Raw genomic sequence first — 25,340 nt, forward strand, 5'->3', positions numbered from 1 at the left:
GGTAGTTTAAGGTCTTCAGAGCTACTTGAGAATGGGAACAATAAGTGAATCGTTCCAGGATTCTAGCTTAACCCCCTGTATGGCTTTGTAAAAAAAAAAAAAAAAGTCAAGGTTCCATCACCAAGCATTTTCATCCTCCCAGCCAAGGTCATCTCCATCACCCCAACCATCTGCTTCCGTCTAGAAATAAAAAAAAGAAAAGTTCTCACATGAGCATGGTGAAGAACAACAAAATACACAACTAGTTTCTTTGGTCAGATAAGGTAAACACTGCTCTAGGCCTGCCCTCTGACCCTGCAGTTGGCTTTAAGTTTCCTTTACAAAATCAAACAACTCTATAAGGAAAACTCAATATCTAAACAAACCTTTTAACTTCAATTCACAATAAAAACCCTCTATCGCACATTTCACTGTATATTCATATCACGCATTTGTCACTCTTCATACAATAAATTGTACAAGGATATAAATACCTAATGAGCTAGTCTATAACTAGGACTCAGTTTACGGAAACTAGAAACCTCATAAAACTTGGCTTACCTCTGTGACGTCTGGAGCAGCAAACTTGTTGGCAAGAGTTAGTGTCCCTTTCGATGACTCTGTCGGCTCAGTGTGCTCGGTAAGCACAGGCGTAATTTCTTTAGCGTCGCCGTCTGAGCTCTCTAGCGACAGCAGCAAAGCTGTCGAGGAGGACAGCTTGATTTCGGGGACCATGTCAGCAAAGAAATCCATTTCCGGATCTTTCTCTGGCTTCTTTTTCACCTCGATGGTGAACTCCTCGCCCAACCCCCCAGTCCCTCCTCCTTTACGTGAAGGTTTGGCTTTGGGCTCAGGCGCCGGGTTTTGTTTGTGGGGTTTTGGATCGTCCTCCGCCTTCTCCCAGCCCGTGTTCCAGGACGTCTGGTTCTCCTTCTTCTGTGGGGCTGCTTTTAAGGCAGAGCCTAGTTTGAGGGCTTTGGAGGGCCTCTGGGTTCCAGAGGGAGGCTCTGACTTGGACTGTGCGGTGTCCTCCCTCAGAGTCTTTGGAGGTAGCGGAGTTGGCGCTAGGGTAGTGGGCGACTGGTCTGACGCCACCTCCGAATCTTCGAAATCCTCCCACGGCTCTTCGGCGACGTCGGCCATTGCATCTGGAGCTCCAGAGGCGCTCTGCTCCTGGCTGTCTGCGGGTCGGATCTGGATCTGGACCGACTGACTCTGGTCCTCTGTGTCGCTCCAGTCGGGCCAGTCCTCGGCGGGGTGCTCTGTTCTGCCTCCGCTTTTCGAGGCCTCTCTCTCCTCTTCTTGTCTTCTTCCACTGAACCCGTTCAAAGGCAAAACCATGTCTTGGCTCAGAGCTAGAGAGAACAATGCAGCTTCAGCAACACAACAATATGTAGTGTTCACATTTTAGAATACAATGGATTAGCTCTATAGCTCGCTAGATAGACAGATAGATATGATTATCACTTTTAGTCATATTTTTATATGTTGTACATATTATTACTACATATTATTATCACATAGACACTCTGTATTGACTCAAGTTCTGTAACTACGTGTGGACCTGGTTTTATTGTCGTTGGGTGTATCTCTGAAGCCTCTCTGGTTGGCTGTAGAGACTGCATGGTCTGTAAGACCAGCTCTCTGTGTGCAGTGGGTTTGGGGAACTGGTTCAATGCCTTGGAGGGCTGGGATACGTGAGCATGTGTCACTCCAGCGACGTGAACAGGAGACGCTTAAAAAAAAGAAAGAAAGAAAGAAAAAAAAACAAACACAGAGGATTTACTACAGACCTTTTCGTTCAACACTGATTGATTTAGATACTAGCAGAACGAGGTGAGATGGATGCCTGGAGAACAATGTACATGAATGACTGGGCCCTGTTCTCAACAGTGTCACATGACTCCTCTACTTTGTGTCTTTTTAAACTTAAGTTACTAAAATTCTCATAGGACTGAATATTTGGAGGTAACGCCAAACAGATACCACATGAATGTCTTACAGAGACTTTATCATGATCTCCTTTATGCAGCAAAATAAGATTAGTGGCCAAGAGAGCAAGCATTCAAGGTAAGGGAACACTGACGAGTATTGGAACACGACCACTTATTAAACTGAGCAAACACTTATTTATCCCAGGCCTGGAAAGGAGAAGTGAGTGCAGTGGAGATGGTTCCCACATGTCAGTACAGCTGCAGATTTCCAAATCATCCACAAGCAAAAACAAAACAACAAAAAGAGAAAACAGAATTCGCGCACACACATGGAACTGCTCAAACACACAACCTAGGGAACTGTCTTACTCTCGGGCGTGACTTCTGTCGACTTCGTGAAGCTTGGCGTTGTCCTTTTAAAGACCTTGGTCCTCTCTCCTCCGACAACTACTTGTGCGCCTAGCAACGGAACCAATACAGCCAGGCTCTGGAGCGTCATGGCAACCAGGGAATCATTAGTGTCCCTCATTCCAAGCAAAACCTACAAAACAAAAGATAAAAAAAAACACAGCCTGTTTTTCCAGCACCCTGTTCATTGTCCTTGCTTATCTATGCCTTGCAATACAAAAAAAGGTACCTGAGGTAGGACTTGGTTCTTAAGTTCGTCGTAAGAGAAGAACTCGGCGTAAATGTGGATGTAGGACAGAAGCACCATCCTGACGTGTTCCTCGTTGACTCTGAATAGTTTGAGGAGCTGAGGAATGACGTGCTTCCGATAGAGAGACACAGACAGGAGACACTCCTCCCCACCACCGCCGCTCACTCCCGAGTCTGTCGACCAAAGAGCGATACGGGACAAATCAGAGGAGAAAATCCTAACGACCGCTCATTTTTAAAGGCGGCCTGACAGAACAGTCAGGATACCTAAACAGGGCATTAACAAAAAGCACAAAGGAAGAAATGAATCCTAAAACGGTGAAATTTAAACAGAGCACGTGGGTCCATCAGACAAAGATTAATACATATTTATTATATGCATAAGGACCATTTAAATGTAGCATATTTATAGATGCTTATTCGCAGGCTGAGGGTCTCATTTAGAAAAACTCATTTTAACGTCAGAGGTCACAGGCCTCTGGAGCAGCCTTGGGAGGTAAGAGCATTGCTTCAAGAAAACACGAAAAGAGCTTCATTTCAATAGAGTTTCATGTCAGTAGAGTTTCAGGTTTGGGAATCATACCCTCTCCCCCTCTGTGATGTTTCGTTTATTGCTCCTCTACAACCACTAGTTGCATTAGCCACCAAACGGCCGTTGTGTAGAGTATTGCCGAAGTCAAAGGCTCAGGTCTTACAGGACTGACCGCCATGATTTACATGAACATACACACTTTCTCTGACAAGGTCTGACGTGACTAATTTTTTTTTTTTTTTTGGAGAAAAAGAGAGGCTGATCATCGTACCCTGCTTGGGCCTGAGGAGGTGGGGGAGGAAGCTTTTCACAGCAGTGGGCTCAGCAAAAACCAGAGAGTTGAGAAGCTCTGGGACTAAACGCGCAGCAATTAGCTCCTCAGGGAGGTTCTGGACCCGGTCCAGCAGAAACCTACGGTTACACACACACACACACACATATACACAAAAACACAGAAGAAATACACACACAAACCAATTAGACTGTTACTCCATTTGTTATACAGTCACACAGAATAATTGCAATGTTACAACTTTATGTCAGAGAAAAAGTATGGCTGAGTTGGGAATCCCTCATAAATCTAAATAAGAGAAGAGATGACATTTCCCGCACAGGGATAACGGTGCAATAGGTGGATGCGTCTTTGTGAAAACAGCAAATGTGACATGCCGAATAGAGGCCAGTAATGTAATTATTTTGTTTCCAAACACATACAGCAGTAATGGTACAATATGATTACATAATGACATTTGAGTCCAACTGGCAATAAACATGATATTTAACAATCAAACTCTAGATGGTTACACAACAAGTTAGCCTGACAACGTGAACCAGAAGTAAAAACTGTCCAACAGGAGAAGAGCTAAGAAACATTCCAATCGGACAGTATTAACTGACTAACTGACACAGTCTTTTTTGTGGAACACGTCTCTGGAGGAACTGAGGGGTATAACACCCGACTCATTTCACTAAATTGTCATGAAGCCTTTTGAATATAAGGTTTCAGTTGTGTTAGATTAGGACCGAAACACAGTGTGGCAGGACTAGTCATGCAGAAGGAAGCTTCAAATGTAAACTCAGAGAGTTAAACAGTCACTTTATCTTGTATCATCAGCACATGGCAGATGGTTTCTGGCCCTTTCCCTCTGAAAAGAGGAAGGAAACCAAAGACGGTCTAATCCTGTCAGTGTGTTCTGCCAAGATTTGAATGGAGAGGCTAAGAGAGAGAGAGAGAAAAAGAGAGAAAGAGAGAGAGAGAGAGAGAGAGAGAGAAATGAGAGACACTCACTTAAAGAACTCATTCTTTTCGTCCTCCGTTTTCAGCGTCAAGCTCTTCAGAAAATTCACAACCTCCAGAAAGTCATTCCTGCAGAGGACAGATTAAACAGTGGCAAACTGGACGTACGTGTTTAATAAGAAGCTCAGCTTGGATAAAAAAAAGAATGCTGTAACCTCCCCACATTCAATACTTTTCCACATGAATATTATGACGTTATTGGAGACCAATCAACTCATACAATAAAAAAAAGGAAAGAATTCAAAATACAAATACAAATACAGTAAGACATGTGTAGACTGAATGCACAGAGATTCATTCTAGAAATGAAAATACGCAGTAAAATTGATTTATTTGTCCTTTCAATTAGTTTTACTCTGGTTTTTATGATAAAATGTATCTATATATTAATGATGGTGAGGGAGACAGACTGGTTAGAAAGAAAACCGGGGGGGGGGGGGGGGGGGGGGGGGGGGGGGGGGGGGTTGTGTTTTGAAACGGGGCCTACCTGAAAAACTCATGAGTCAGCAGACTGCTCAGGGACGGGCGGGACTGTGGGTCAGGGGTCAACAGGCTGACCTGCAGCGTGCTTTTCAAACTCTCAGACAATTCCTCAGACACTGAGAGAGAGAGAAAGACAGAGAGAGAGAGAGAGAGAGAGCGCACGCGCGAGAGAGAGAGAGGTTTTAAATGTAATGTTTGTTTTAAATTTAACTAATGATGTAAGTGAAGAGAGGGGAGCTGACAACAGGGTATAAGAACACAGACAGGGTATGTTAGCACAGACAGGGTATGAGAGCACAGACAGGGTATGAGAGCACAGACAGGGTATAAGAACACAGACAGGGTATGAGAGCACAGACAGAGAGAACAGGAAAATGAGGCAGACTGAAAGAGAGAAAGGTATCAGCGTAGGGGCAGAGAGGGAGAGAGAGGGGGGGGGGAGGGGGGGGGAGTGAGTAAGAGGAGGGAGGTGGCGATGATGGTGAGGCAGGCTAAAGAAGAAAAACAAAAAGTTCTGTTTAATATTCATCAGCATCAGTCGTGACAACATATCCCATTCATCAAAATGGAATTTTCAATAGCTTTTTCCCCCGTTCAAAACTATCAGACCAAACGCTGGCCGAAAACACTCGTGACACACAGCTGGAAAGGTTCACAGACATGACCCTGTCAGACAGCCTAATTCTCAATTAATACCAGTCATACTTATTTATAAACTGCAATGACTTGACAGCATTCATAACAGGAAGTGTTCCAGTCGTATTAGGTGGATAATTTGACACATAATTGTTGAATAAGCAAAGTCTACTTACCGTACCCATTCAGCAAAGGAATCAAAGCCTCCAGCATCACTCCAAAGGAAAACGCATCTCTTGAGTGGGCGTACTTTTCGGGAAGAGTTTTGAAACCTTCGTCCTAAATGACAGTTTAATCACTGAATACACAGATCTTATTCATTGAACCTGTAAGTTCCATGTGAATACAATTTGTAAGTTTATTAACATGTAATATTTTTAAGGACCCTGGGAAGACAGTTTTGAAGAAGGCTAATTATGTAACATGAATGCATGTTGTTTTTATCTATTTATTAATCTACTTTTTACATTTACTCTGCATTTTTCAAGTTTTTATACACGTTTATTCATCCCTTGCTGTATACAGAAAATGCGACAAAAATACTCTAAAATAATTTTGCTTTGTTTATCTTAAACATCACAAATCCTCCAGGCCACAATCTTTCACGTCACTGAATAATTTATTGTGTGTACAGTCAATAACGGCTACAGTGTATGAACTGTCAATCCAACATATACTTTCTCCCTCTGTTTTTAATGGTTTACCGTAACTGCACATAACTAGCACTGGTTTACGACAACTGCACAGACCTAGGGAGAGATTATCGGTTGGAAAAAGTGAACTGCCCTATGATGGTGCAATAGAAAGCGCTGAATTATATAAAAATACATCAATTCTGATGCACAAGTTAAAAGTCTGAAGTCAATTCCCAGGAACCCCAACATTACAAGCACAGATGGCTGATAAAAACAATATAAGAATGTTTTCATACCGATTCCTCTGGAGGAATGCCAGTCTTCTCTCTGACAGTCTGAAGGCTACTGAGAAACTGACCCCCCACAAAAAAAAAACAAAAATCAAAAACACATTTAAAAAAAAAACAACAAAAAAAACAGATTAACCCTTAGGGAAATATTTTCTTTTGCAGTTGAATGTCTAGAGAACTAAACTGGTTCTACTCAGAAGTACTAAAGCTATAAACCTCCGATGAGATTCGGACTTGGACCCTTATGTTATGCGTTACTGCTTAAGTTCATTGTAACCTGTTATACTGTTTCTCTGATGGTACGCTCAAAAAAAAGAACTACTATTGAAAAAAAGCTACTTTGTGCTAACATTTAAGAGAAACAACTCGACATCAGCGCTGACAGAGAGAAGAGAAATGGAAACCTAAGTTTGAGAGCAAAATGAATCTATTGAATTACAAATGTATGAAAAATCATGTGCTGTGCCATTCATTTTGTTTCACCTCTGGTGTTGCTTCTGAAAACTTGCACACTGTTTCCATTCCTCCCAGTTTCCAGTGACCGTCTTCACTGACAAAGACTGAAGACACACACACATTGTTGTGACTGGATTTGCCCTGATTAGAGAGAGAGGGAGGTGCACAGATAAGCACTGAAAATACACCTGAAGCAACGGACAACAGGTTCTCTGTGCGCTTCCTGTTCCTTGACCAATAGAGCTGTTACAAGCGATTATGTGTTTGTGTGTGTGTGTGTGTGTGTGTGTGTGTGCATGAGCAATGCAATGCTGGAATAAGATTTTCACCAGATATTATGTGTTAATTTGAGTGTCTGTAATGTGCATGTCTGTGTGTATGTGTGTGTATGTCTATGTACTGCAGGGCTTTCCACCTCACTGTGAGGGGCACAGGGATCTGTGTGTATGCTTGTGCAAATGTGTACGCTCTATTCTGTTTGGGTCTAGTACTCACCCTGTCATGCAGGAAGACCAGTGCCTGCAGCAGGTCGTAGATGCCAGCGCAGATCTCCTCCGGAGTCAGAGAGTCCAACAGCAGCTCCAGCGGCTGCACCCGCTCCGTCACCAGATGAATGCCTCCGTCCTGCACCGAACAGGACAAGAAACGCAGCAAACACGGGTGCCTCAGGGTCTTCAGGTGCTGCGAAGCAACAGACAGAAGACACCTTTGTTTGTCTGAGCTGGTACTATCAGGCATCAACCTGCTACGACTGATGCTTTGAAACATCAATGGTATGATTGAGCTACATAGCACAGAAACTCAATGGACTTCCTTTCAACAGAAATAGCACAACTGACACTACTTGTCAATTGGTTCTTATTAATTGGTCTGTGTCGGTGTGTACCTTGGCGGCTTTGTTGACTTTGTCTTCGTTGCCCTGCTTGTGAACGAACACAGATGCCGGCTTGCCATCGTGGAGCAGGGCGGAGTACATAGTGAGGCCGGAGGGCAGGGTTAACAACGGTTCCTGCAGCACGCAGCCCCGCAGAGCGCTGCTCTCCGCACCCATAGTCGCCCCAGGTTCTCCGAGTTCTGCTAATCACGCTGACAGCGTATAAAACGTTAATTACGCTGTTCAAAATATTTACGTGCGAGTCACAGTAATATCATTGCTTTAATCTTTACAACAACACATTGTGAAAAACTATGTCTTGTTGAAGACTTGAAACTATGTCAAGGTTGAAGACCAGGTATTATGGTTTTTGGATATCTAGATTATCCGGCTGTCCTTTCACAAACTAGCATCGACATGCCATGCAAGTCAAAATCGGACAGATTTCACAAAGCAGGCGACAGAGCAGATCTGTTCACAATTTGGTAACAAATATGTCTGGATGGAATCTGTAATGCATTCCATTAGTTTTCTCTTATATTAATTATATCTGTCTCAAAAGACAGTCAATAATCAGTCCACTAACGATTTCGGTATTGGCAAAGGATCTGTCACATACCAAAGTTAGTTCGCTACCTGTCTCGGTGTCACTTCTCCAAATGAAAGCAGCTGATGTAAGCTAGCGAGCTAGCCACTTAAGATACCCACTTATCCTCTCCAGCAGTAGCATGCCATGATTGCATGAAAACATCAATGGCCGACCCAACGAATGTTTGGATTTTACGGTGATCAGGTCATTTGAAACTTTGAGCCAGTTTCGGAACAGACTTCTTTAACGTTACAGTAAAGACAAAGTAATGACATATATGTATAGATTTCTTCTAAGCACAATGTTCAGCTTCCTGTCCCGCGACAGTAAACACACGTTCTTCCTGTCAGGCTCAGGATTTGGACCAAACCATTAGCAAATATGACAAATCAGCGGGAAACGTTAAAACAATTATTCCCGGAATTTTACAAATCCTTGTCTGATAATGCTGGGTTCAGTATTTCGAGAAGATTAAAAAATCGAAAGTACTCAAAATGTTGGGCTTTTCACGTTTCTCTTAATGAAAGTAGACAGACAGTACTCGCTACACTGCACTTATTTTCGCTACGGTGTTGGTAATGGTCTCTGCTATAGTGGTGTGAGGCAACGCACGCAGGAAGCTGTGCTGCTCTTCAGTAACACGCACTGCTTACCCAAAATTTGGAGCAGGTGTACAGTGATAGAGTTATCTTATACAAATGTAATTAGTCGAATATAGTTGAGCAGAACAAGAAATTCTTTTTTTCGCTGACAACTATGAGAATATTAAAAAATAGCAATCATCGCAGTTCTCTCTGATTGACAGATGTCAATCCTGTATATGTTTTAGTTCTTTTTTTCTCCCCCCCCCCCCCCCCCCCCCCACATTTTTAGACGTTGCCTCACTGTGGGAATGGCACACGAGACAGAATTTCCATCGTGCAAAGCATTTTTTTTGTGGCATCTTCAATTTTTTTCGTCCCGTAAACCTAGTCCCACCCAGACTTCTCATACTAAAGTAGCCATTTCGTCATTGCGTGGGATGACATCTGCAACCCTAGGGGCACATAATGGGCTGATGTTTAGGTATCACCGGTCAGCCTTCAAACGTCTCATCCTGTAGGCCTAACTCAACCGCAAGGTATCCTTATCAGTGTGGAGCAGTCTGGATAAATATAATACATATCACATGTATAAAAATACATATTCATATAGTAAGTTATGTAGCAGCACTAAATATGTAATTTCGGTAACGGATAACATTAGCATTTATTGTTTTTTGCTCACGACTCAGAGAGAAAATTACTTGTGTGGCGTCGTGTCTATTTTCAGTAAATGCAGACAGAAATCATGACTTAAACGTCTGATTGTCTCGAGCCATAATTAAATTAAATGTACTGTCCTCTAGTGATTTATTGACGGGATGTTTTGAGTAATAGCTTTCTGAAGGTTTCTCGCCAGGGTAAATCTTAATATGTACTTCCAGCTGTTTTGATAGAAGTTTTCTTATTAACGATGATCGAGAAATTGGTATGGTCTTGATCACTGTGTGGCCTCTGACATATTGAGTATACCCCAAACACTTTCCCATAATTTATTTTATTCCTTTCTTATTCCAACAGACTTCTTTTGGACGTAGAGGCGTAGTTCTTTCGGAACATTTTGTTTTTAACTTTGAAAGACAAGAGAACCACTCTGTGATGTCATACCGCCCTGTGCAAGCAGATGTTTTTGGTTTGTGTCCAGCTCTTGCCCAAAAACCCGACAAGGGAAAATGTTCACGGGTGCGTTGAGACTGATTCCCACTCCCTTGCGCGCCAGACATCTACAGATTCAACACGTAGTGTCTAATTGGACCGGATAAACCACGTCTAGAGACCTGCCCCACCAATAGCCCGCCGGGCCATTCACCAGTTATATAAAAACGCACAGCATCCCTAAAGCCAGTATAGGTAAACTTAAACCTAAGGATAAAACTCTTCTCCAAGGACACAGGTACTGTTTAGATGAACTGATATATTTTTTTATTCTTATGTTCACTTTGTGACATTTTCTGAATGTTCCATTAATGCATTGCCTTCTTTATTTTACACAGCGGGAGACAAGTTACTCGTGATGTCCCGGCTTTTAGCGCTCTCCTCTTTGCTGCTGTTGATGTGTGTGCTCTTCACAAACTCAGCGGCTCAATGTAAGTTATAGGAAAGCAGTACTTACCATCGCTAATCTGCTCAAATAATGCTCTCCTTTGTTTTTAGCTGGATCGACTAATTTAGACAGATTATATGACAAATCAATGTACTTATCTAGTTTAAAATTTGATTTTTTTTTTTTTTTAATTTTGTCTGTGTGCTTAAATGTAAAGTGTAGCTCTCTGGGCTGTCATAAAAAAGCAAAACGAAAAAAAAAACAAAACGAAAAACAGTTTGTTCAGTTTGCCTCCCACATGTCCTAAAGGATGTTGACAAAATTGCAAATAATTAACCACATATTACACAAATGACTTTGTCTAAATACTCACCTTCAACTTGTACCATTTCTGAACCATGAAGCGTATTCTGGTCTCGTATTCTGGTCTCACATCAATATCATATTTTCATCATACTTTGTGACACTTTTATAAAGTTTGCCAGAACAATCTTGAAACGTTCATTTTGTTTCTGTTACTGTCCCACACACAGTGAGTTGCAGTGGTCGCTGTGGAGAGTCCTACTACAGAGGTCACATGTGTCACTGTGATCATAGCTGTCTCTCACATGACGAGTGCTGTCAGGACTACGAATCCCAGTGCACCACAAGTAAGGTTCCTGTGATTCCCCTCACAGACTGAGGCAAAAAATTAATTAATTAATGCCGTGTACTCAAGGGTTAACATTAAGTTATTTTCTTTGAAAATGAGGATAAGCTCATCTTGGTTTCTGATAACTATTGCTTGTTCTGTGCTGCTAATGTGCAGTAACATGTATTGACTGAAACCAGTTCTTCATATGTTGTAGATGGGTGCTGTGGACTAATATTGGATAAGTTTGTATAGAGCTGTGGTATTCAACACTACATTTATGACTTTGTGAAGCTGATCCTACCTCCAGCTTAAATGACTGTGCATACCCTTGATCTTCAGAGAAATTTGCACTTTAGCACTGATGTAATCAATAATGGCATGACTAATGTTAGTAATAAATTTGTGGACCGGTTTCTGTATTAACACAGTCACTAGTAATATAAGGAAATGCACACTGCAGTATTCTTTACTGAGAGAGAGAGAGAGAGAAAGAAAGAAAGAAAGAAAGAAAAAAAGAAAGAGAAGAAGAGAGACAGAAAGAGAGTGAATGATTTATTTCAACAATACCGTAGATGCTTATTAGTTGGCTCTTATCTCTTCCTCATTGTGAATACTACATTATTATTTTTCATCTTTGTGTTCAACCTAGAGGATATTGAGTGGAAATCAGATGTGTGCTGACTGGTTATGTTTCGGGGACAGGTGGCTCGTGCAAGGGGCGATGCGGAGAACCTTTTAAGAGGGGCAGAGACTGCGACTGTGACGAGGAATGTGACAAATTCAAAAAGTGTTGTCCAGATTACAAGAGCTTCTGCAGCACGGAAGGCAAGCTCTCGTTTACTTTTCTTATTCAGCACAATCTTTACTTTAAAACGCTCAGCGTTACTCTCTCCTCACAGGTCAATTTACATATGTATTCTGTTTGCACTGTACAAATTCTCAGCTGTTTATTTTAACATCTCACACTACTCAACACTTAACTGAACTTTTGCCTTTTACAGTGTTGTATTAGATTTCGTTGATGCTTCACCATGTATGACAAAACAGATCTTTGCATGATCAATATCGAATGATAACTGTGCATGCTGACAAAGACGCTGTTATTGCTTATAAAAAAAAACCCTGATTATTGTGATCTCCTGATCTCTGTGATTGTCATGGAAACTGCCATAGGGCCAATGAACAGAGCAGTTCAGGCTACGAAAGGGACTAGCATATGCTACAACTTACCGAATAACACAACAGCAGGTATAATCACCAGTGCTTAATCACCCTCCAAACAAGGCAGTAATGTGATCATTGCATGTGATAATTACATATTTTTGGAGTTTGGTAAGATTGATCCCGTCAGTTATATTAACGTATATAAATTTTAATAGACGATCCACAGCTATCTAACGACCCAGAGGATGTTACTCCCAAACCTGAACAGATCTCAGATCAGAACGAGGGGACGGGGGAAGGTAAGCATTGCTGCCAAAACGATGAGAGAAAATGTGTTGTAGAATGTAATGTAAATGTTTCTTTTTGACATTTGAACCATAAGATGAAGTCATGATTAAATGGTTTTTTTGCTCCCAAGTTTTGAAAGAGTGGAAAAACATTATGTCACAATAATGTTTGCAATTAAGCGTTGGAAAATTGTCCAGAAAGCACAAGGGTGAGAGAGTGAACTGAACATGTTGGAGTTGGCTGGATGTGACTGTCGCTGAATGTAATTTGCCACATGTTGTCACCATTCAAAGCAGCCAGCCCAAAAACAGTCCGGTTAGCCAAAAGAAACACCGGGACATAACATCATTATGAATGGACCAGAAATGGGGTGTGGAGTATGGTCATTCAGGGGTCATTCACAGTCTGTTCACCCTCCTACAATTACTGCTGTCTCTGCTCCGATGGAGAACGGATAAAACTGACCCTAGACCAGTGTTCCTATTACATATGCCAGAGTCATTTTCTTAAATACACACACACAAAATATGTAACAGCCCTGGTTTACTGGTATAAATGTGACATTTAAGTTGTTTTTTGGGGGTTTTTTGCATAATTAACTGCTGCCCAAGTATAGAAATGGAAAACAAGTGGTTTCACCACAAAACATCTTTACTTCCAAAGATTAAGAGACATTGAAAATATGATCTGAGAAACTGGTGGTTGACCAGGAAGGAATAAACTTTGTAATAAATTTCATGTGTCAGGTTGTAATGTCAGAGACAGTGGTACTACAATGTTATATAAGAAACTCAAAATGATGGTGGTTCTTCACATGTACAAGAATATTTTTAACAGTTTTAACAGTGTTCTGGATACAGTAGAGTAATTCTTTACAGAATTCTTTAAACATTACAGAAGAGTGAATTATCTTTGAAATTTAGGGAGCACCGATGCCACGCCTGCACCTGACGAAACAAGTGGGACAGAGGCGACGTCGTCTGTCACCCCTGAAGAGGATGCACCGATTACTGCTGACGTCCAGCCGACACCTCTCCCAGACCTGGACGGACAGTCGCCATCCGTCATTCCTGAGCAAGATCCCAACACCGGCGCTGACAGCTCTGCAGATCCTCCTTCAGAGTTAACTGAAACAGGGGAGACTCCAGAAACTGACACCCAGGGGGATTTCGAGGCTGCCGGGACCGGGGGTTTTACTCCTTCACTTGAAGACCTGGCAACCCCTACCATGCCCACGCTGGCACCGTCGGAGCTTGGCAGCACCGCGCCCAACTCCTCTGAGTCAACCAGTCAACCTCCCAGCGAGACAGGAGGTGAAAGATTTACTGGCAGTCGCTCCAAAATCACTTTCTTCTCTCTTTCCACGGAATACTAGTCATAGCTGCTTTCTCGTCAAAAGCCTGATAGTGCAACGCTCAGCCTCGTCCCAGAGATAAGATTTAATGAGCTATTTAACGAGCTATAGAGGTTACCACGGGTTCATTGTGGAATCTTGCACTGTGGAATTGTAATGTGATTTTTTTTTCCATTGTGCTTTTCAGGTACTGGCACTCCTGAGGATCTGAAGACTGTTTCTCCGACTCCGTTTGAGCCTGAGCAGCCTGACGTTGCCACCTCCATTCCCGTCACCCTCGAGGTTTCTGATCAGGCCCCCACGGAAACCGCGCCCACCCAGAATGGTCAGGACTCAGTGTCGGATCCCGACACCGAGAATCCAGAAGCTCTTCCGAAGGGAACCAGTCCATCTCCGGAGCTCACAGTCAGCGTCGCCATGACCACCACTTCCCCTGACTCTGTTCAAACAACCAATCCCACAAATGCACCTGCCGAGATAGACCAGGAGTCTCAAGATCCTAATTCGTCCACCCCCAAGCCTGAGGAGCAGGGAACTGAAGCCCCCCCGATTGCGAAAGGTGAAGACGGGTCCCAGAAGGAACAGGATGGCAGCGATGACATCCCTGGCCCTGAAAAACCAACTGAACCAGCAGAGAAAGACTCAGGGGCTCCAAAGAACCTGACCACGACCCCTGCACCGCAGAAAGTTCCTCCTGCTGCAATCAAACCACCGCAGAAACCCACTAAACCCAGCTCCCCCACAGATCCGAAAAAACCCCAAGTGACAGAAAACCCTCGTGATTACCAAGGAGGTGAGATGGAGTCCCATGACTTTTAATGTCACTTTTTCTCTACTGTTCACCATCTCTTCTCCTGTTTCATTCACTCTTCCACCATATCCTTCCTTATCTTTTCCTGAACTGGTTTTGTGTGCACCAGACTGGGATTTTATGGTGTACTGTTAGACCTAGCTCTCTTGTAAGGATAGTAATCCAGTACAACACAGTACATGGCAAAAGTTACAGTACAAAATGATCTTATACAGTTTATTTTCTATGTTATTGTTAGTACTCCAAAGCTATAAGTTAAAAAACAATGGTTACAAACTAGATGTTAGCAAGGAAGACATTTCTTGTGTTTTAAGCCTATGTAGCATTTGACCCTCTAGTGTTACCTTTTTGTTTGGAAATGAAAACATAAGACTCCTTCTTTTCATTCATTCTCATTTGTTCTCTAGACGACAGCAATGACACCAATCTTTGCAGTGGGCGTCCCGTCAACGGTCTGACCACACTTGGGAACGGCACAGTGGTTGTTTTCCGAGGTCGGTGCCAAATACCTCATGGTCTCTTTTACCTGTCAGTTTTTCATATTTTTAGGGAAAGCACAGAGTTTTATGGGCTCAGTAAATGTACAGGCAAGAACCCAGTGCACAATAACAAGAATGTCAGCTCTTACACTTCACTAAACAAAGTCAAATTACATTTGACTGAATCTTTTTTTATCTGGCTGATAAACGTTCTTGGCAGTCAAGAGAAGAATTCCGATGGAAAAAACCATTGAATGTACGGGCTCAGCAGAGGAAGATGCATGTCCTTTGAGTAAGCTATGATAACATCTAGACTGTGGTCCTTGTCTTCTACCCCTTCTCTGTAGGCCATTACTTCTGGACTCTGGATTCAAACAGGGTCCCCAGTCCTGCCCGAAGCATCGCAGAGGTCTGGGGAATCCCATCGCCCATTGACACTGTGTACACCCGCTGTAACTGCCAGGGCAAAACCTTCTTCTTTAAGGTGGGTTTGAAGAAAATGTTTGAAAAGAGTATTTCTCCCAGATAAGCAAAAGGCATCCACAGTCACAGACACAATTACGTTCTGAGAAATCTTCCAACTACCGACTGGAAAAATGACTGTTGCCTCTTATGCTGTTTTCCACTGATCATTGGTCATCTTTAATTTAAAAATGAAAAGTTTCTCCTTTTCCAGTCTACTCTACAGAATGCATTTCAGAAGTTTCTATGTGGTACTATAAGTGTAGGCGGACAGGGAAACTGATGGTAGCCATGACACTCTCTCTCTCTTTAGGGAAATCAGTACTGGAGGTTTGAGAATGATGTGATGGATCCAGGCTATCCTAAACTGATTAGAGTTGGCTTTGATGGACTGTCTGGCCATATTACAGCGGCTCTGTCAATGCCAGAACACAGGGGCAAGAAGGAGTCGGTGTTTTTCTTCAAAAGAGGTGACGGCCATTTCTACCCCTTCCAAGATTTTAATCTTATTAGATTATTCATATTTGGGCTTTGGTTATATGATGTATGTGCCCTCCTGAGCAATGCTAACGGTAAATTAAGCGTTAATCAATGCCCCTCTGCTTCATGGCTCTTTTAACAGGTGGCCGGGTCCAAAGATACACCTACCAAATGAGGCCTACCTGTCCCAAGACGACAAAGATTACCGTCATTCCAGTGAGGAGACGACAGTACAGGCAAGCAGGTAACGCTCATCTTCTCAAAATGTATTCTTTTTTTTTTTTTTTTTTTTTTACATCACTGAGTGAAAAGTGTCGAGCTTGTCTTTGGTTTGTTAGACGTTGTTTTATTTGTGAATCATCTTGAGTCAAAGCACGTACTGAGTGGGAGCAGGTGGTGAATTGGAGATAAAGGAGAAGGGGGAGTAAATCAAAAGGCAGAGGAGGGAAAAGGGGAACCAAAGGTTATGTGTGCACAAGCGTTTTTACATTAACAGGCGAAGGGGGGAAACTACTTCGGAGTAGATTTGTTTTGTTTGTTTGAAATGAAGCAACACTAACCCAAGTTCACCCTCGTGGTTTGTTACGAGGTGAGGATAACAAGACGCAGTTCGGCAGGAGTGACGTGACTCTGGATAAACTAACACTGTTCAGTTTTCAGAAATCTAGAGATCTTGATCCGTGAAGCTGAGTTGCTACCATTTTGCTTGAGTACATGAATCTTTTTTCATTGGCAAACGTAAGACTAAATTAATGCGCTTTAGTGTTTCTCTGTCCTGTAAGACATTACAAGAAGTAATTTCAAGATCGACGTGTCTGGGACAAAAAGTTTTTTTTTTGCCGCTGTTAAAAGAGATAGAAATAAAAAAAAAAAAAAAAAGGACATCTGACAGACTGATACGTCCATTCCTTTCAGTGCCTTCTCTTGGGAAAGAGATCAACATCAGGGTGAGCTGGAAAGGTTTCCCTTACCCAGTTACCTCTGCCTTGTCTGTTCCCACCAGAGGAGGGGACGGCTACAGCTACTACGTCTTCTCTAGGAGTAAGTTGCCTGTTATTTCAATGGCTGTCGAGTCCAGCCTTGGGGACCAACAAGACATCTGCACATTTTTGCTAGCTTCCAGTGCCACTACTCACAATCCAACTTATCTGCTGTTTACTGAGCCATAGGCCTCTTGAACTTGGTCTGCTGGTTCCTTGGCGTAAGCCCAAAATGTGCAGTCTTACTGGGTCCCCAATACTGGAAATGATTCACACATCATTCTTGTTTCATAGATTGTAAACAACTGCTTAGGAAGGTCTTCCAAAACTGTTTTGAGAACTTGTTTGATGTCATGTCTACTCCAGTCGTGTGGGTGAGGGGGTGGGGTTCTTCAAAGTTGGCAGATGTTTTGAATAGAAAGTCCACACCCTTGTGGAGCAGCTCCTAGTGTTTAGTCATGTTGTCACTGAAGAAACATGAATGACCAGCTCTGAATTACCACGAGGCTTCCAGAGTTCATGCTTGTACCACGCAGTGGGTATAGTTATAGCAGTATGCTCTACTACTACTGAAATATTCTCAGAGATACAATTATGCTTTGATTTTTGAATCATCACTTCAGGAGGACAACTACTGAACCACTTAGATAACTACTTACGTTGATACCACAAAAAAAAAAAAAAATCTAAAACAGAAGTTAATGAAATACTGTTAATAGAAGATAAAGCTAACTGAAACACCTTTCCTTCCCTCCGCACAGCCTGGTAAGGTTGCATGCGAGTCATGAGTTGTATGAACTGTTGCAGTCTAAAATGGCATGGTTTGTATTTAAGTGGAGTACATGTGTTCTCACTCTGCCTGTGGGTGTTTCTCGTCAGGTAAACACTACAGCGTGAAGATGGATGGGGATAAGCCCACTGTCGTCACACCCACAAGTAACACACAGCAAAAAGACTCTGGCAAGAGCTTTTTCAAGTGTCCAGACGTCCAAAAAGCTTGAACGCAACACAGTACTATGTTCAACCTAGAAGGGTTTTCTGTTTTTTTGATATTTACAATACCATGAAGGATTGTGCATTATATATATGTGTGTGTGTGTGTGTGTGTGTATGATACTGAGCCATTTAACATTCTGATATGGACTCAAGTACTCTTATTTTCAATCAGTCTTTATTGTCTTTGCCATAAAATTACACACTGCTGTAGACTCTTCACAAACATTTCAGATAAAAAAAAAAAAAAGGAGACACGTTTATGATTAAATTCTCAAAGCTTTTAAGAGGAAGAAAAATATGATAAAGGTACAGTCTGAAAGGAACAGAAATGTCTTGTGTTGCCATGGGGAACAGGAATGATGATGACTCTTCTGGTATTCTCTCTCTCTCTCTCTGTGTTCACCTGGTGAGAGGCCCTCGTACCCCCGACATGCCGAACCCTCCTGAGCAAAGCAGGAAAAATTACTATCACTGTCACTAGTCTCACCTCATATATCATTCTCATGTTCAAACACATCAGATTACATTTGTCTAAAAAGTCACAAAGTTATTCGTGTGTGCAAAGCAGTTGTTCACTGTGTTTTGATCATTCAAATAATAATAAAAAAAAACAACTAAAAACAGATCAGTCTGTTTCTGCCTGATTTAAGAGTGTGTGTGTGTGTGTGTGTGTGAAAAAGAAAAGGGTCTTACCCCTCTTTTTTTGTCTGTTTCCTCCTATCCATGCTCTTCCAGAGCCAGTCCTGGCTTTGGGTGGTTGAGTACTGCTTGTATCTGAAACAGCCAGCCAGCCAGCCAGCCAGACAGACAGAATCATTAACCGCTGTGCAGTACTTCAGAGCTGATACAAGCAGGCAATAGCATGTGAGTGTAAGTGTGTGAGTGAGTGTGTGTGTGAGTACCTGCGGAGCTGGACGAGGGCTCCTGGCTGGTAGAGGGGAGAGTGGCGTCGTCAGAAGGTTGGGTTGACTCGCTGACCCTTTGAAATCCCTCAGTCTGGGACACGAGCTCCAGAGACAAGCCCACACTGATCCGACACAAAACAGCACACGTTACAGCACACGTTACAGCACAGCAACGCTGCAGAGACATCACCCTTCACCACATCAGATACAAACTCCTCATTTTCTCCGTCTGTTCTGTTCCCCCCGGTCTAAAGGACTCAAATGTCCGTGGTTTGGATCCATTCTTATGCATTCATACGAAACCTGACATTAGCAGCATGGGAACAGTGTGTGTGGCAGGTTTTGGGGAGTCGGTCCCAATAACGATGAGGTACAGCCCAGGTTCCACATTACGCCACGGTGCTCTTTTCATATGTGGCTTAGTTGAGTTGAGTTGAGTTGAGGACCATAGAGAATAAAGAATCTCTGAACTTCCAAATACACGCTCACTCTTTCAAATATTCTCAGGGAGACGGTGCTAATCAGGAGAATGCAATTCTTTCAAGATTTAATATTTTAGCCTAATGGCTAGTTAACGATCACCCCACACACACACACACACACACACTCACCCCTCTGCTGCGGCCTCCATGAATATGTTATCCCGATCGTCGCCCCCGCTGGGGCCCCCAGGAGCGCTCAGGCCCGGTGTGGATGTGGTTACCATGGGTACCGACTGCGAGGCGTGCTCGGGCACGTCTGACGAGAGCGTCTCTGAGAAGGCGGTCACTGATTGGACAAGCAACGCAACACATACGGGTCAACCAACTCAAGCGTGCGCCCCAGTGCGTGTGTGTGTCAGCGTGCGTGTTTTTTGCAGAGAGGGGGGTACCTGGGGCAGCCACCTGTAGGGGCGTGGTGGGAACGCTCCGGCCACCCGACTCCTCCTCTTGGGCTGTGAGAAACAGAGGACTCTCATACATGCCCAGACCTGCACAGCACAAACCCCATCATCAGATCACACTCTACACTGTACAGCACACACACACCATCATCAGATCACACTCTATACTGTACAGCACACACACCATCATCAGATCACACTCTATACTGTACAGCACACACACACCATCATCAGATCACACTCTATACTGTACAGGACACACACCATCATCAGATCACACTCTATACTGTACAGGACACACACACCATCATCAGATCACACTCTATACTGTACAGGACAAATACTCGTGTCTGGATGATTCTGAGAAGGCACGATCAGAAACGTGACAGACTGGGCAGGCTTTGACAGCGGTAATTTCGCGTGAGTGAGGCAGGGGTGGTGGACTCTGATGGAAGGACAGGTTACCTCCTTGAGAGGCCAGCTGACCCAGGTCAGAGTGAGAGGAACTGGTGTGGGGCAGCTCGTCTGGGGGGCCGAAACGGAAGCGCTGGACTCCCGCCACCTGTGGAGAGCTTGACAACAAAACCAAAACCCCGTTAAGAGCCTGCACCGCAAGTCCAAAACAAAACAATAAAAACTCAAAACAAAACCCAGAAACAACAAACTAATCAGAACTAAATGTTGCTGGAAGTGTTATTAGTTGTATTTGCGATGGTACCAATATTATCATTTTGTTGGGGTGGGGTTCTGAGTGACGACTATTGTCTATGTGCGGCGTGAACACTTACTGGATGCCGTCACCGAAGCCGTCTGAGCGAGGAGGTAAAAACAGAGTGGGCGTGCTGGGCACCATCCTGTCATCGTTGTCAGATGAATGCTGCTGCTGCTGCTGCTGCCCAAGCAGGTACAGAGGGAGAGAAAGAAAGAAAGAGAGAAAGAGAGAGAGAGAGAGAGAGAATTTTGATTGAAAAATAGCTGACTGAGATACGTGTGTACTATTTGCCATATCAGGGTTTATTAAAAGCTATGGCAGATCTCCAAACTCACCGTACTGCTGGACATGCTCTGGGTGACCTGAACACTTCGTCCTGCAGGGACTCGCTGCAGACACACACATACGAGTGCACGCACACGCACAGATAAACACACACACACGCACAAAAAACATACGGAACTGATTAACTATCTCATTCTCACTTTCCATCAAACACATAAATAAATCTGATCTCACTTGCTTTTGAGCACACACACAAATCGCCCACTCTGAGTAAATGCCAGTTCTCTTGCCATCTCAGGGCCGTTTCCACGGATCACAGAGTGAGTGAGTCTTTATGGAATTAAGTGACACTCACCGGGACCTGCGATGGCGGGCCCAGTTCGTGAGTGGCCGGGGCTGAGATATTGAGATGAGGCGGTAAGGGGTGTGGCGGTCTCCGTGGCGACTGTGAAGGCCGGGGGCCTGTACTAGTGACTGGTGGTTCAGTTGAGAAAGCCTCCACCACGTCACGTTCAACTGAGGGAGAGAAAAAGAAAGACCGAGAGAGAGAGAGAGAGAGAGAGAGAGAGAGAGAGAGAGAGAGAGAGAGAGAGAGAGAGGGAGGGATGGACAGAGAGGTGAAAAAAGTGAATTGGGCTAGGGGTAATAAAGGTTTGACAGACTACCAGCGAAAGAAATTTCTTTACAGAGACAAAAACTTTGACCCAAAGTATGATTGTTTCTATTTATGAATCTTAGGAAACGAATGACCTCTGATTTTGAATGAGCGAGTTTATGTTTCTTCCTGTGGGTGGCAGAGGCGGACAGGGAGGTACATTACTGATTATGATTGACCTCTGAGCTGGATTTTCCACAGACTGGACCAGAGCGTGCTTACCACTGACGGAGTGAGAGTCGGCCATGCGTTGGGTGGAGTCTGTCGCTCCAAGACTCTCCTCTGTCTCAGTGCCTGGATCAGTCACATCAGCACCCTGAGAGAGCGAGACAGAGAGAGACAGAGAGAGAGAGCGAGAGAGAGAGAGAGACAGAGAGAGAGAGAGAGAGAGAGGAGGAAAAGCATTTATAGCTCTTTTCTTATGCAATTCTCACTAGACCCATCGAAAGGTTTGAATTGAAAGAGACGGTGACAGAGAAGGGCATGTAACTTCCTCTTTACGAACCAAAACCTTAACACACACACACACACACACACACACACACAAAATGGGGCCTGCATCAGTCTTGCCAATAAATTTGGGATAACAGGAAACACACAGGGCTTCCTCCTGACCTCTGTGTCGTCGCCTTCATACGCCTCATTGCCGTCTCCACTCCCGCTTCCCTCGTTGCTCTCCTCTCCCTCCTCTCCAATCCCACCATCATCGTCTTCATCGTCTTCCTCATCGTCCTCCTCTTCCTCCTCCTCATAGTCCTGATGGAGAAAATACATATATTCACTTTGTGTATTTGGTCAGCTAGGCTGTGCCCAACACACTGTACAAAGAATATGCAGATTCAATTCTTATTATTACCATCATTCTTGTACATGTGTTGGCTCCCATGGTAACCTGAGGGAGCCTTTACCCTGGTTTGTAGGAACATGGTCCTTGGCCGCAGGGCTGACTGTGCCCAGTTTACAACACAAGTTTAATAGTTCTGCCAGTTTAATTAGACCAGTCCAGCAGAAAGGCCTGTAGTGTGTGGGAGTAGCCTGTCTGCTGGCAGTCATATTTCAGAAATTAATCAACTACACTAGAGCCGCTGGAACCATGGGCTGGTGCTCAGAACACAGTGTCTTTTAAAAAAAAAATCACATCAGAGAGCGCACAGACGACAGAAGAAGCCTTATTCAAGCCGCCACAGACTTGCCAAGCCCGAGCCTTTGAATTCTGTGTAAAAACAGAGTGAGACTTTCGTGTTAGAGCAGGGATAATGAGGCTAGAGGGATTAAAACTGGTTTTGGGGTCTGGCCTTAAAGGGCAGTTTAAGGTCCAATGTTTCCATTTTTTCTTTTTTTTAACCATCGTCCTCTGCACTTAAAAACAGCTCCACGGACCAGGCGTGGTGTATTCCCATGGCCGTGATAACTGAGGACACTAACAGCGGCTGCCTTATTCCTGGAAAAAGCAGGAGGTTATGGGGAAAACACACACACGCAGGGCTGTAGATATGAAGAGTTCAGATTATTCTTTTCCAGCTATAATACTAACGATCATTAGCCTTATCTTTAAGCTCAGAGCCAGTCGAACGCATCCCGTGCTAAGCTGCAGAGTTCTGTTCTGATAAGAACACGGTGATGAGAGGATGGGGAGGCCGGCCAACCTCGCCCCCCGGGACGGGCTTGGGTTTGGGAGAGCACAGCCGGGCCTGACTAACGTCACTGCGGGAGTACTTTGCTGTTCTACCTGGAGCGGTGTGTTTTTTTTGTTTGTTTGTTTGTTTACGATGTCACCCACCTGCTCCTCTTCCTCCTCTTCGTCGGTCTCCTCCTCCTGCTCCTCTTCGCTGTCCGTGTCGCTGTCGATGACTATGACGCTCTGGGTGTGGCCAGGCTCCTCTTGCGTGTGTGCTTGCGAGGCGTCGGACGGCTGAGATAACATTGGCTCGACCGGGACTGACTGAGAAGCCCCCGCCTCCTCCACCTCCTCCAGCAGGGTGGGATAGGCCTCCAAATCCTGCATACACACACACACACACACACACACACAGTCACACAAACACACACACAGTTGCACAAACACACCCACAGTCACTTACATGGATTCCTAATAAACACAGAGTGTTACAGGATATGAGTGACAAATAATGCTCACACACACACACACACACCTGGCTGGCGTTTGGTGCTTCCTGCATCTCCCCTGGCACCACGCTCTCGGCTTCAGTGCTGTCCTCGGCCAACATCTCCTCCTGTACAGACAAAAACACCCAATTCTCAGTAACTCTCCTTCCCTCACGGCGGTACGCCCAGCCTGGGACAGTCATACGGGAAGTCCAGGGACACATGCCCGCTGCTTTCTCTCACTGCCTGGGCTTTGGCAGCAGACACCGCAGCGCCAGGGACAGGGACAGGGACAGGGACTCACCTCCACGCCCATTCTCTGGATACGGAGTTTTTTGGAGTTGGGCGGGTCGGAGGGGTCTTCCTGCGTGGTCTCCGTGTCAGCCGCGGCGCTCTCCTGCTCCTCGTCCCGTGGGCGTTTGGTCATGGAGTTTCCGGGCGTCGCCGAAACTGCGAAGAATCAGAACACAACTCCTTAGTTCAGTATTTTTCTTAGCCTGACCGCAACCAAAGTTAGAATCACTCCATCTTCAACCATCACATCAGTTAGAGTAATATCAACACCTAAAGAGAGAAATATACACCCTGGACTTTCAACCAGATCCGAATCTTGATGTAATACCGTGTGTTGGGGGGGGGGGGGGGGGGGGGGGGGTAATGATGACTTTTTATCGATTGTAGTTGCATGGGGGTGTAGTACCTGTCCCAAACACAGCTGTGGACGTAGACGGCCTCTCCACCTGTGAGCTGGGTGCTGCCTCCATCATTACGGCAGCCGCCTGTTCCTGATTGGCCGGCTCGGCAGGGGGCAGGCTCTGTTGCTGGGTGGGTTGGACGAACGCGGTGGCTTGGCTCTGCTGGACAGACAGCATTGGTTGGGCCAGTGTTGTCTGAACGTTAGGACTGGTCGAACGCACGGAACCGCTGGCACTTCCGTACACGGTCACATGTTCCATTGAACCTTCTGATGACTGCATCGCTATCGGGGCCAAAACGACAAAAATAGGTTAAAACTTCCAGTTAATAAAACACAAGAAGGGCCATTACCACAAGCGGACAGTTTCCCCTACACTACTATAGTCAAGTATGGGCATTCTTTTTCATGCTTTACACATTATCAAGAGTGGACAGTATTTCTCTGGAAACTACTTAAATTCCTTTCTATCCATGGCGTTTCTGTTTCATGTAGAATCAAGGATGCCACAGTTACCAAGCACATGGATGTCCAGGTCACCATGTCTTACAGGAATCAAACAAAACAAACAAACAAAAAAAAAAAACATCCACCAGTACTAATGCACCAACTCCACCTACAGATGTCTTTACCATGTAAAATATACAAGCGTGTATATCTCAGTTCTCACTCTCAGAATGACCCCATGTAAAGAAAGCTGAACTTCTTTGACAGTTTACGTTAAGTTCAGACTGCAGGCCTCACCTTCCTGGGTCTCCACCTGAGTGGTGGGCATGACGGTGGCCGTGGGTGTGGGTGTGGGCACCGGGGCAGGGGTGATCATTGGGCGAATGCTGGCCCTGGGCGTCGGCTTGTTCCCGGGAATGGCAGGAGGCTTGCTGGGGGTGGCCACCAGCGGAGTGGGCTTAATGTTGGCAGTGGGTGGCTCAGAGGTGCTGGTACTGCAAAAAAAAAAAAAATTTTTTT

General features: G+C 44.3%; 3 protein-coding genes across 5 annotated transcripts in view; 1 reads left to right on the top strand and 2 right to left on the bottom strand.

Annotated features, from left to right (window-relative positions):
• Positions 1–10,572, bottom strand: scyl3 (SCY1-like, kinase-like 3). 3 transcript variants are annotated; one of them, XM_030771400.1, is made up of 14 exons: positions 10,556–10,572; positions 7,786–7,985; positions 7,395–7,580; positions 6,927–7,040; positions 6,450–6,506; positions 5,695–5,797; positions 4,887–4,998; positions 4,391–4,468; positions 3,374–3,513; positions 2,551–2,744; positions 2,283–2,454; positions 1,544–1,714; positions 541–1,334; positions 1–180 (listed from the first exon to the last, which is right to left on the bottom strand). In XM_030771400.1, the coding sequence occupies exons 2-14, from the start codon at positions 7,948–7,950 to the stop codon at positions 118–120; spliced, it is 2,349 nt and encodes a 782-aa protein (XP_030627260.1). In that variant the 5' UTR covers positions 7,951–7,985; positions 10,556–10,572; the 3' UTR covers positions 1–117. The 3 variants fall into 3 exon arrangements, with proteins under 3 accessions (XP_030627260.1, XP_030627259.1, XP_030627258.1); XM_030771399.1 differs by lacking the exon at positions 10,556–10,572 and adding an exon at positions 8,410–8,601; XM_030771398.1 differs by lacking the exon at positions 10,556–10,572 and adding an exon at positions 8,393–8,601.
• Positions 10,114–18,757, top strand: prg4b (proteoglycan 4b). The gene is made up of 13 exons (XM_030771401.1): positions 10,114–10,336; positions 10,437–10,529; positions 11,020–11,136; positions 11,823–11,945; positions 12,500–12,583; positions 13,496–13,885; positions 14,114–14,719; positions 15,145–15,231; positions 15,564–15,700; positions 15,992–16,148; positions 16,301–16,402; positions 17,074–17,199; positions 18,018–18,757. The coding sequence occupies exons 2-13, from the start codon at positions 10,457–10,459 to the stop codon at positions 18,137–18,139; spliced, it is 2,124 nt and encodes a 707-aa protein (XP_030627261.1). The 5' UTR covers positions 10,114–10,336; positions 10,437–10,456; the 3' UTR covers positions 18,140–18,757.
• Positions 18,296–25,340, bottom strand: part of tprb (translocated promoter region b, nuclear basket protein) — a 22,058-nt gene continuing 15,013 nt past the window's right edge. The window contains exons 36-51 of the mRNA XM_030771397.1: positions 25,119–25,315; positions 24,381–24,659; positions 23,985–24,130; positions 23,728–23,808; positions 23,355–23,573; positions 22,190–22,330; positions 21,797–21,890; positions 21,275–21,435; positions 20,970–21,023; positions 20,711–20,814; positions 20,388–20,494; positions 19,911–20,009; positions 19,651–19,807; positions 19,037–19,161; positions 18,828–18,908; positions 18,296–18,577 (exon numbers count right to left, since the gene is read on the bottom strand). Of these exons, the coding sequence (XP_030627257.1) occupies positions 18,534–18,577; positions 18,828–18,908; positions 19,037–19,161; positions 19,651–19,807; positions 19,911–20,009; positions 20,388–20,494; positions 20,711–20,814; positions 20,970–21,023; positions 21,275–21,435; positions 21,797–21,890; positions 22,190–22,330; positions 23,355–23,573; positions 23,728–23,808; positions 23,985–24,130; positions 24,381–24,659; positions 25,119–25,315 (2,089 nt within the window). The 3' untranslated portion in view covers positions 18,296–18,533. The remainder of the gene's footprint in view (positions 18,578–18,827; positions 18,909–19,036; positions 19,162–19,650; positions 19,808–19,910; positions 20,010–20,387; positions 20,495–20,710; positions 20,815–20,969; positions 21,024–21,274; positions 21,436–21,796; positions 21,891–22,189; positions 22,331–23,354; positions 23,574–23,727; positions 23,809–23,984; positions 24,131–24,380; positions 24,660–25,118; positions 25,316–25,340) is intronic.

Source organism: Chanos chanos, chromosome 4 (assembly GCF_902362185.1).
Source record: "Chanos chanos chromosome 4, fChaCha1.1, whole genome shotgun sequence".
Taxonomy (NCBI): Eukaryota; Metazoa; Chordata; class Actinopteri; order Gonorynchiformes; family Chanidae; genus Chanos; species Chanos chanos.

What these genes read in the sequence shown, in the direction of transcription:
- scyl3 (XM_030771400.1), bottom strand. Translation starts at nt 7,950, where the DNA reads ATGGGTGCGGAGAGCAGCGCTCTGCGGGGCTGCGTGCTGCAGGAACCG. An exon ending in AAGTCAACAAAGCCGCCAAG is followed by an intron (nt 7,581 to 7,785) that starts GTACACACCGAC and finishes GTTGCTTCGCAG; the next exon opens with CACCTGAAGACCCTGAGGCA. An exon ending in CTGCTCCAGACGTCACAGAG is followed by an intron (nt 181 to 540) that starts GTAAGCCAAGTT and finishes TTTTATTTCTAG; the next exon opens with ACGGAAGCAGATGGTTGGGG.
- prg4b (XM_030771401.1), top strand. Translation starts at nt 10,457, where the DNA reads ATGTCCCGGCTTTTAGCGCTCTCCTCTTTGCTGCTGTTGATGTGTGTG. An exon ending in CACAAACTCAGCGGCTCAAT is followed by an intron (nt 10,530 to 11,019) that starts GTAAGTTATAGG and finishes TCCCACACACAG; the next exon opens with TGAGTTGCAGTGGTCGCTGT. An exon ending in GAACGAGGGGACGGGGGAAG is followed by an intron (nt 12,584 to 13,495) that starts GTAAGCATTGCT and finishes TTTGAAATTTAG; the next exon opens with GGAGCACCGATGCCACGCCT.